Source organism: Medicago sativa, chromosome 4 (genome assembly GCF_051527215.1).
Source record: "Medicago sativa cultivar Bolivia chromosome 4, Bolivia_mono, whole genome shotgun sequence".
Taxonomy (NCBI): Eukaryota; Viridiplantae; Streptophyta; class Magnoliopsida; order Fabales; family Fabaceae; genus Medicago; species Medicago sativa.
In genome coordinates, this window is record NC_140752.1 from 94,475,623 (window position 1) to 94,487,532 (window position 11,910).

Below are 11,910 nucleotides of genomic sequence, written 5' to 3' on the forward strand. Positions count from 1 at the left end.
ACCCACCATTTATGTCCGCGAACCAAGCCCAATAGTGCTGGTCATGAGGGGGTGTGTTAAGAGTCTCACATCGGTTAGGAGATGGCCTGACTACGTGTTTATAAGTGGGGGCAATCCTCACCTCACAAGCCGGTTTTGTGGGGTTGTGTTAGGCCCAACCACGATTTCGAAGATGGTATCAGAGCCTGTCCAAGATCCAGTGGGCCACCTGCTATCAGGTTTCGGGCCACCTGCTATCAGGTTGTCGCTATCGGACTACCCATATCGGATTATCCATCATTTATGTCCACGAACCAAGCCCAATAGTGCTGGTCGTGAGGGGGGTGTTAAGAGTCCCACATCGGTTAGGAAATGGCTTGACTATGTGTTTATAAGTGGGGCAATCCTCACTTCACAGGCCGGTTTTGTGGGGTTGTGTTAAGCCCAACCACGATTTCTAAGAAAGATTTCTCTCAAACATATTTTTAGGAGGACAAACCAAGTTGCTAATTCGTTTGCGGTTATACCATTCATCTACATACATATATCTATATTCATAGTCTTATGACATGACTCTATCAATGTTCATTTTAGTTGTAGAGTCTTCATAGTCTTATGACATGACTCTATCAATGTTCATTTTAGTTGTTGAGTCGTTGTGTCCGTTTGACCCCTTCCTGAAAAATGAAAAATAAAAAGAATTTGTGATGATTAACAGGTGTGCATCCTTAGTGATGAGAACCACAATGGCATTGAAGGAGGGCTTGTTTGCTGCCCATTTTGAAGTTTTATTTTAGATATGATAAAATAAAATAAAAACACTATGTTTGAATATTTTGTGTGTTTAATCCATTTTAAAGTTTCCAAAGCTTTAAATAGAATGTTGTGGTGCGTTTCCTTTTGTGCAAATAAAGATTGAATCAAGGAGAGTCATCTATGATCAAGAGAGAGCAAGAGGCGCTTAAAAGCAAATGAAAGGGAAAAGGAAGGTGCAGCCAGTTAAGGAAATAAAATAAATTGATGTTGATCAATGGAAATCAATTTGAAACTTTCTCATTCAGTACCATTCTGATTTCCCACTATTTCTCTTTTATTTTGTAGCTTTTCTTGTAATAATTCAGCCACAAAATAATCAATATCATTAATGGCTGGATTCCTTTAGTTTTCTTTTTGCTAGGAGTCTCTTTTTGCATTCTAAGCTAGAATAATTAGCCATTCCTATATAAAGGAGGCGTGTAACTCTTGTAAGATAGAAGAACTTTGTTAAATTTCACTCTTTGTGCAATTGTGAGAATTGCTCTTTTGGTTCTTGATTGGACCAAATTTTGATCTTATCAAGAAACCACTTTTCTTGTGGCGATCCTCTACCTTTGGCTTATCATTCCTTCTTGGATTAGAAGAGAGTGGCGCCCCATTTTCTAATCTTTCCATAAATTTCTTGTTTCATTTTGTTGTTTATCACATTCTATCCAAAATCATTTTGTGTCCAAAATTAGTCTTTTTCCATATAATCATTTCCATTGAGTCGCAAGAGTCATAATATTCAAAACTAACAAAGTCAAATATGTGTGATTTCATGATTATGGTTAAACTCCCATTTAGAGACTCATCATTTAGAGGGTGACGCCTGAATTTTTTTTACTAAAATCATAGTAGCAAAAGGTCCAATATTAAGATTTTGAATCTTACCATACAAAAATATAAATTTCCAAAGTTACAAATCAAGAAGCATAAAATTCACCCCCTACAACTTTTCTAAACTGATACGAAGTACAGAGAAATTCTTTAGTCTTGTGTCAAAAAAAGGGACGGTTCTTGTTCCCCCTTTTTTTAAGCAATGGAAAAAAGCTTCAATTTTAAAATTATGCTCCTAATTTTTTTTTGATGTAAAAATAATGCTCCTAATTTTAAAATAATGCTCCTAATTGTCTCTTTTATGCTTCTTGAAACCATTTTAATTATTGAAAAATATGAAAATTTAAGTATGGGAAATGTTAACTTGTGCCCTCAAGGCACAAATTAATGATTCAAAATAGAAATATTCTATTGTAATTAATGCATTTGACTTTAACTTTTTTACTTTTCAATAATTGAATGCACAAAATTTAAGAAAATGTTTACATTTTTGGGTTGCTTAACATGTGCCTTAAGGGCACAAGTTAACATGACCCTTTAAGTATTTAGCATTTTTAAAAGAATTGGTCTAGTTTTTTTATGGCTTAATTGCATGTTTGGTCCCTTATGTTTATTTTAGTTTTCAAGTTGGTCCTTTACGTTTTGAAAATTTCAAGTTAGTCCCTTATGTTTATTTTAGTTTTCAAGTTGGTCCCTTACGTTTTGAAAGTTTCAAGTTAGTCCCTTATGTTTATTTTAGTTTTCAAGTTGGTCCCTTATGTTTATTTTAGTTTTCAAGTTGGTCCCTTATGTTTTGGACCGACTTGAAAACTAAAATAAACATAAGGGTCCAACTTGAAAACTAAAATAAACATAAGGGACTAACTTGAAACTTTCAAAACGTAAGGGACCAACTTGAAAACTTTTAAAACGTAAGGGACCAACTTGAAACTTTCAAAACGTAAGGGACCAACTTGAAAACTAAAATAAACATAAGGAACCAAACATGCAATTAAGCCTTTTTTTATTGGATGATAATAGGAGATCCTCCCAAATGAGTGTGAAGGAAGGACTTGCAATTGGGAATTGGGACAAGTTGCTTGCGAGACAGAAAATTGGGCTATGATTGTGTATGTCCGCGTGGAAGGAGCATTCATAGACTTGCTTTATATTGACCCCCTAAAAGCTAAAAGTACACCAGCATGCAATGCATATCATCATTCTGTGTTTCATTTTCGGTTGGCTCCTTAACAATTTATTTTTTTACTATAAATGTTAATTGCTATTAATATTTTCTCTTTTGTCGTTGTGTTTCATTTTCGGTTGGCTCCTTAACAATTTATTTTTTTACTATAAATGTTAATTGCTATTAATATTTTCTCTTTTGTCGTGATTCAAATCCTGAACATTTAACTTTTTAAACTCTTTTAATTATTTAGCTCAACTTAGTAAACTACTGATCCCCGCTCTTTAACTTGTTTGACAAGCCAAAACAACACAAAACCCTTTTCTTGCACATGAAACTGTTTGAAAAATTAGTGCAGACAATGATATCAGCTGTTGATGAAAAAATCTCTATCAGTTAGCTTAAATTGATTGACTGCATTGATTTACTATTTCCCCTGAGGTTAGGAATATTTTTTCTTTATAAAAATGAATATATGTTTTTGGGCTATGTGCAGTTGGCACAAGTTATTATGCATAAGGATATTTATATGCACCATGCATAAGCCACTCTGAACCATTAGATCAAGGACAGGTGTTATAATCTGATGCTTCAGCCCAAATATATCATAACCGTCGGATTTTGTACACGTGTTTTAATCTTATGCTTTCTGCTTGCTACAACGTTTCTTCCCTTTCCAGATTGAGAATTTCACCGTTTCCATATTCCGTCGCCGGCGCAATCAAGATTCTCACCGGTTTCTTGCCATTCCGACGTGATTCTCAGCGTCGCTTGCTTCTTCGACGTGATTCTTCCCTTATTCATCCTTCTATTCGACGTTATTCACCCTTACTCGCTTTCTCCATCTTGATTCTTCCGATTCAGAAATCCATCGCCGGCACCGCTATTTTCACTGTTTCTCGAATCTGCAACTTGATTCTTAGCCGTGATTATTCACTCCGACGTGATTCTCATCTTTCTTTGCGACGTATTACTCACCTTCTCCGACGTTATTCACTCCGACGTAATTATCCGGCGAGTTATTCTCTTAATTCGATTTATTCTATTAATTCGATGCAATCTGTGAAAATTACTGTTGAATATACAAAATTACTGTTGAATCATTGAATCGAAAACTGATTCTATAAAATTGAAGTAAAGGATCATTGAATTGAAAATTGATGCTATAAAACTCAAGCTATAAAACTCAAGTAAACTGAATTGTACTAGATTGAATCATTGCCAATTGTTTTGGAGTAATCATCAGTTTTAACTCATTCAATCTGTGATGTTTTTATCTGTGATTTTTAACTCATTCAATCTGAGATAAAATCACAGATTTGAATCATTCAACCTGTGATGTTGTTATTTCAATGTGAATATTCAATATGTGATGTTTTTATCTCAATGTGAATATTCAATCTGTGATTTATTAGCTCAATGCTATAAAACTGATGATTACTCACCAAAACCATATCCACAAGCCAATGGTTTTGGAGTATAACTTACCAAAACCATATCCACAGGCCAATGGTTTTACATACAAAGCTTATGGTTGAATCATTGAAAATTACTGTTAAAACTTCAGAAGTAAACTGATGCTATAAAACACAAAACTGATGCTATAAAACTGAAGTAAAGGATCATTGAATTGAAAACTGATTCTATAAAACTTATGCTATAAAACTGAAGTAAACTGAATTTTACTTGATTGAAAACTGATGGAGTATGAATTTAGCTTATTACTCACCAAAACCATTTTCACAGGCCAATGGTTTTGGAGTACAACTGATCAAAACCATTTGCTCAGCACAATGGTTTTAGCATATTTTCCAGAGTTTACCAAAACCATTTGGTCAGCACAAGTGCTTACAAAGTACAACAACAACACTATAATTGAATCAACTTACATCATGAACAAGATCTACATGAACAATTTTCCAATAGTAACAAGATCTACATGATCAATTTACAGACAATTGTTTTGGAGTACAACTGACCAAAACCATTTGCTCAGCACAATGGTTTTACCATATTTCCTCAGCACAAGTGTTTACAAAGTACAACAACAACACTATAATTGAACCTACTTACATCATGAACAAGATCTACATGATCAATTTTCCAATAGTAACAAGATCTACATGATCAATTTACATCATGAACAAACAAACAACAACAACACTATAATTGAACCAACTTAACACTTTGAAACCATTTCCACAGGAAAATGGTTTCATAGTGAAAATCTCAGAAACCATTTACACAGGCAAATGGTTTTGGCATAATTTTTAAACAAAACATACTATAATCACCACATTTAATCACTCTGAAACCATTAATTTGACTTCATTTTCCCCAATTCGAAATTAGAATGTCAATCTAGGTTTTCTAACTAATAATAACAAAACAGAAATGGTTTCTAACTAACAAAATCACTTTCAAAACACTTTCTAATTATTTCAACTTCTCAAGATAAGTTCATACCTGTTTATATTTCATTTTTGAAGAGTGTTGTTGATTTTTGTTGAGTTTTGAAGTTCAATTTCTACAACCGTAATGATGAAGAAGATGGTTGCGTGAAGTTGAGAATGGTTGCGTGAAGGTGATTTTGATGATGATGAAGTGCGGTGGTGATGATTATGGTGACTGACGGTTACGGTGGCGGTTACGGTGAAAAAGATGGAAGAATCGAACGTTGATGATGAAGTCGCAGAAAAGGACGACGGTGATGAAGATTGTGAATGACGACGATGATGATGATGGTGGAAAACGACGACGGTGATGATGTTCGCCGGTGGCGGTGAAGTTTGTTACAGGCGACGGGAGGTTGTTACAGGTGATGACTATGGTGGAGAAAGCAATTTCGCGGGTGGAGAAAGTAATTTTCGTTTGGGCTTGGTTTACTGGGCCGGATCCGGTCTGGGCTTATGCATGGTGCATAAGTTTTACTTATGCACCATAACCACTCCCTGTGCAGTTGATCATTTATCAAACCACAAACTATCACACACTGTATGAAACTACGGCTACCAAACACAAATCAATTAATTTAACCTCAATTTTTTTAAAGATTTATTTTAAAACAAAGGACGATGATGATGATGATGATGATGATGATGATAGGCAAGATGTTCTACTTCTACACAGGCTCGTGGAATCCAATGTTGGAATCAGATGATATGGAAATGAGAAGTGGACGAGAGTGATGCCACATGGCTCTGAAGACTCTTTTCTTCTGATGAGCTTTGATAGATTGTGAAGGTTCATGACCATTATATCTAATATCAAATATGTGAATCAATGGATCATCTGAACCAGATGTTATGTATAATCCATTGGGAGACCAATCCTGATTTACCAGAGCTGATTGTGTATCCCTTCTTGCTTGCTTCCACCCAAATGCATGAACCTCTTTCTGCTTCAATCTGATATCAAATAATCGAAGTTGCTTCTAACTGCAACAAATCAATAAGAAAAATAATAAATACTTGCTAATGTCGTCTATAAATAAACTCACATTGAAGAAGAAAATCTTTTTATGAGAGGTTAGAGAACCATAATAAAATGAGACAAATGTTAGGGTGGAAAAGAATCACATATCGTATTCGATGGACTTATGCTCGAAAATCACTAAAAACTTTGACGACGTACAATTGATACCACCACAATTGTTGAATAGAAGTTTATAGATGTCAAAGTCCTTACGACAGAGACAATGGTATGATCAGTGTTGATTCAACAAAATACGAGAAAACAAGTTTTAGGACACTAATATTTGTTTTCCTTGTTTTTTGCCGAAACGAGCATCAATTAGACCACCGTCTCAGTCGTGTAACTCTATGATCTTCTACTTACAAGTTACAAGGAGCAACACTGACCATTATTAGAGTTTGAAATGATTTTGATATAGATCATATGAGACACTTCTCCTTCCTAGAACCCCACCTTAAAATAAACCAGAATCTTTGTCCTGATTTAGTCTTCCAGTTGATCATAGCAAATCACAATAACCTTTGACCATTACATTGTTGTACGCATGACAATATTATCTAGTTATGTCATAAAGATTGCTTACATGGTCTTGCTGTCATGCACCACATCAACTACTGTGGAATTTGACAGGTCAGGGGAATCAAAACCCATCCTTTTCCCATAGTAGGCCAGTGCATTGTACAACAAAAGATTGTGATTATTACAATCTTTTCATCATGTACAGTGCACCATGTGCAAAAGCAAATACTTTTATGACACCTAAACAAACCAATGAAAACAATGCAACAAATTGCATCTACTGTTTTAACTTACTTAGGCCTCATTTGATTTCAATTTCTTTTTCTTTATTTATACTATTTATTATGTTTCTAAAGTTTATTTATTAATCTTTGAATAATAGGAATCATAAAAAAATGTGATATTTTTGTAATTAAAATAAGGGTCATGTTAACTTGTGCCCTAAGGGCACAAGTTAAGGATCTATAAAAAGAATTAAAACATGTGTTTTGTATTGAAAAAATAATTTTTAATCTTTCAAGACATTGAATGTACGATTTCCAAAATTAAATTTCTACATTTAGCTTCTAAACTTGTGCCTTAAGGGCACAAGTTAGCATTTCCCTTAAAATAAAGACAAACAATAAATATGAGGCCTGACTAGTGAAAGGTAAAGAAACAAAGTTAAAATAAAATGAATTCAGCATTAAGGAAGATGTAATTTACCCTGTTTGAACCATGAACAAATTGAAGTCAACTGGATTTGGCAAGATACTCAAGCATTTACTATCAACCTGATGTATGAAATCTTGTCTTCCCACGTGAGCATTGTACCCCAAAATTCTCTTGTCTTGACCAACAGACAGCACAATTTTCTTGTGCTGAAAACCAGCAACTCCCATGACAGCAGAAGTATGAATATTCCTATGCAATGGTTCTGACTTCCATTTTTTCTCATCATTCTCACTCCATAGCATGACAGTATGGTCAGTTCCTGCTGTAACAAAGCTGGTATATTCCCAAGGCAGAAAAACAATGCTATTGATAGCACCTTTAACATGAGGCTTGTCTTGTAAGAAATTGACTTGTCCACTCTGCAAGACCACATATATATATATATATATATATATATATATATATATATATATATATATATATATTATATATTAGTATATTTTTCAAACATTGAAGAAGCACAAACTCTAAACCAGGGTTTTGAATAAAGGTCTGGGACCGCAATCTAGGCAGCAATATAATAACTGTTGAAATTGCAACAAGACTGGGATTCAGGCCAGATCGCCGCAATTGAACGCGCTATTCAAAACCATGCTCTAAACTGCTACATCTAAGTTATAGAACAATATTTGCATCACAATTCTTAAGACTCTTACCCTTTCACCTTCTTTAAAATTTGTAACTGACACTTGAGAGTCAGGACTATCGGCACTGTATACCGAAAAGAGGCTCTTTTCTTCTGGATGCCAAGCTATATCTTCCGGCCATCTCTTCTGATCTGCAGATGTGCAATCAGTAGTGCTGAGCAGTCTGGCTCTTAATCTACAAATCAATATGGAATAAAAAAGTGAAAGTAAGCCTATCAGTGACTCATTGGTGATGGAAAGAACCAGATATTTAAGTCCAAACTAGGTGAAATAACATGCACACCATATTTTAATGTTACACGATGCACTTACTAAGAAGAAGCTATAATTATTATTTTACTTTAGCAAAATAAATGAAGAAAAGACCCCACATATTTACACAGGAATTTGACCATGCAAACTGCCAAAACCTAATTGCCCTATAGTGTTAATTATGTTGGACCACAAAGGGATCATCACATTAGACTAAGAAGAGCAAACAAACAAGGGGTTTAAATACCACACCATCACTCAAAACATTAAGATATTGCGTAAATGAATCATTTAACTTATATGTTGTTCAACATTCATATTTTCATCCACCATAAGATTTCTTATTCACATTTGACACTGTAGTCATTGCCCCCAGTATTATTCATAGATGCAGCAACCTAATTTATCTTAAATGGCTAGATCCTCATAAGAGATGCAGACTACATGAATACATAAAACCACCAAATCAGTCATAGCAATAAATGCCGCCTACTATACTATACACCAAAAAGTATCCAAAATTTCTCATGAAATGCATCTGTTGAGGAATCAAATGAACTAAAGAGCTTCACAAACCGCATTCTAAAAAATGTTTAACAATAATGCCATAATGAAAATGATCATATAAGAAATAGCAAAGACAGAAATAATGCCATACGAATCCATATTCTAAACTCATTTAAATACATTAACATCTCTTTCATGGTTGATATTTTGATGGTCGAAAAATATGTCATATAAGGAGAATTATAATTAAAATATAAAGGCTCAAAAGAAAAAACTAATTAATATTTACCCTCGAGATTGAACTTCCCACAAGCGGATCACTCCATCCAAAGCACTGCAACCATTCCCAAAATGAAGAAAGCAATCAGACTAATGAGAATATAAGAATCTTGTATCACCAGAAATTTATTTTACCTGTAAATGAAATAGAAATTTTAACAAAGGATGCGTTATGTGTCCCCTTTCCAATATTTTCATATAGTAAAATCTCTGAAGATAAAAGGAGATTGTATGACTTTGACAAAAAATTAAGTGAAAATTTTGATGTTCAATGAATTTTCAACAACAACAGTTTGTAGCCGCAGTATGATGCTTTTGAAAGTCACCGTGACCACAATCGTAGCTGCATTTGCTTAGAGTTTTTTTTTTATAAAACTATGATTTATTAAGTTTCAAATTATGGTCCACAACTGCAACTGTGGCCGGAATGTAAAGCTTTTCGATGTCTCCGTGGCAGTAACTGCAGCTGCATTTGTCTATAATTCTTTTGCAATATAATTTACTACAACATCATCGTAACTACAATTTAAAACCTTTCCATACCTAGTCACAAAAAGTTGATCATTCAAAGGACACAAAGCAAGACTTCTCAATCTCTTCTTGTGTAGACTTGATATGTTGCTGCTCATTCGATAGTTCAGCGATTGTGACGAAGAACTTGTACCTATCAAAGGAACCAAATACTTTTGCTCCTTTATTTCTGAAAGCATTCAAAACAAAAATGATTGGTTAACTTAGCTGACCAACATGGAAGCACATAGCCTTTTCTGATGGAAGGCATGTCCGGTGTCCGATACATACACAACATTGACAAACTAGTAAGTATTAACAAACAATTAATTTATTTTTTCAAATTTTTACGAGTGTGGACGGATCAGTACCATGTAGTTACATACATGACAAACACTCAGACACACCTTAAATCAGCAAAAGTGTCGGTGCTACAAAGACAACATCGTGTAGCTAGCCTCAAGATGAATGTCTTACCATACTTCCTTTTCGTTCCTTTGTTATCCAGCTCGGTACGAAATCTCTGAGTAAGGTTAGCTCCAGAGTTATAATTTATTAAAGCTTTTGCAGAATCTGGTAACCGTATGCATTGTGATATTTTTGGACTAAAATGTTGAGCCTTTGATTGATGAAGGATTTTGGAAGGAGTTTCATTTTTACGATTAAGACCGTTTGATCCATGCTTTGTCTTTCCAGCATCTAATATACTCCCATTTTTCTTACCTTTAAAAAGAGCCAACTTGGATTTAGAATTTCGGTACTTCTCTTCTGCTTTCTTAAGCTGCAAAATTTTCCCACAAACACAATCAGATAAGAATTTCCAATTTTCAATGCAGAGATTCATTCTATTTTTGGCGTTTCCTTTGTTGCTATATAAATTAAACATGTTAAGTTCACACAAGTCATTAACAAGTACATGTATTTAAGGCACGTTTGCATGGAGGAATACATATATATATATATATATATATATATATATATATATATATATATATATATATATATATATCATATTATATGCAACAAAGACAGATAGAAACTATATTATATACACCAACACCATCTATATATATTTGTATTTTATAAAAAGTAAATCTAATCTGAATACACATAGTAAGTATTTATAACAAGAAATCAATAAGCAAGTAACGTAACTGTTTTACTTTTTTTTTTTAGCAAAGTAATGTAACTGTTAGGCATGATGATGATTACTATTAAATATTAATATTCAAACCAAGTATGATGTAACATGATTAGCCATACCATATGAGTGAAAAAAGATGGTAGCATGTGACATAAAGAACAAGAAATGAAATAGAAAAAGGAGGAACCTGGTCATGGAGGTTTTTGACTTGACGACAACGGTGGTTGACGAGAGCGATCAATGCTTCTTCTTGTTCTTCTTGATCATCAATAAAACTAGTAGTACTAGTAATTCCGTTTTGTTCATGTTCCTCTATTGGCTTCCTATGCGCTTGTTCTTCATGATAAGAAACTACCATTTTCTCTTATCTGTATATGTGTTATGTGTTATGGACGGTTACTTACCAGTATTCCAGTAGTAGTGTAGTATATATAGCAAAGTTTGAAAGAAGCGAAAGAACCGCCCATAACTGATCGTGGTTAATTCCTGTAAACCATAACGGCCGTATCATTCGGAACAGGTAGCTAACTTCCCACTAACAACATAACTGCATGTACTCCCTCGTTACTCAAAAAACACAAGTGAAACTTCCAAAAATCAATGTGTGACCTTGATCATTTGGTCTAGGGTTCGATTCTTAGCCGATCTGTATGAAAAAACATTTGTTGGAGGAGATCAACTCGTTAAAGGGGTTTCAAAAGTGTATTGGCCACTCACATTATATGAAAATTAAAGTTAAATTATAAATCAACTATTATTATTGTAACTAGCGTTCAGGGTTCAGACGGACACACTCCACATCCGTTTGTCCGCTATTTTTACTACACTAACACCGTGATTTTTTTTTTTGAGGGATACACTAACACCGTGAATTATAAACAATGTTTTTTTTTTTATATAAAATTTTGATTTTTATTAAAATTATATGTTTGTGACCTTTAAATGGTAACAAATTATGCTTATTTTTTTGCCAATAATAGAACAAATATATTAAAAATTCTTATTTTTTACAATAACATTAACAATATAGCATTTTTAAAAGCAAATTTGTTTAAGAGTATAACTGAAATAATGAAAAAATACAG

General features: G+C 33.8%; 1 protein-coding gene across 1 annotated transcript; it reads right to left on the reverse strand.

Moving 5' to 3' along the window:
* Nucleotides 1–3,798: 3,798 nt before the first annotated feature.
* LOC146934040 (uncharacterized) lies at nt 3,799–11,661 on the reverse strand. The gene is made up of 7 exons (XM_085705873.1): nt 11,013–11,661; nt 10,159–10,462; nt 9,715–9,871; nt 9,182–9,226; nt 8,143–8,308; nt 7,478–7,845; nt 3,799–6,186 (listed from the first exon to the last, which is right to left on the reverse strand). The coding sequence occupies exons 1-7, from the start codon at nt 11,181–11,183 to the stop codon at nt 5,901–5,903; spliced, it is 1,497 nt and encodes a 498-aa protein (XP_085561999.1). The 5' UTR covers nt 11,184–11,661; the 3' UTR covers nt 3,799–5,900.
* Nucleotides 11,662–11,910: the final 249 nt, after the last annotated feature.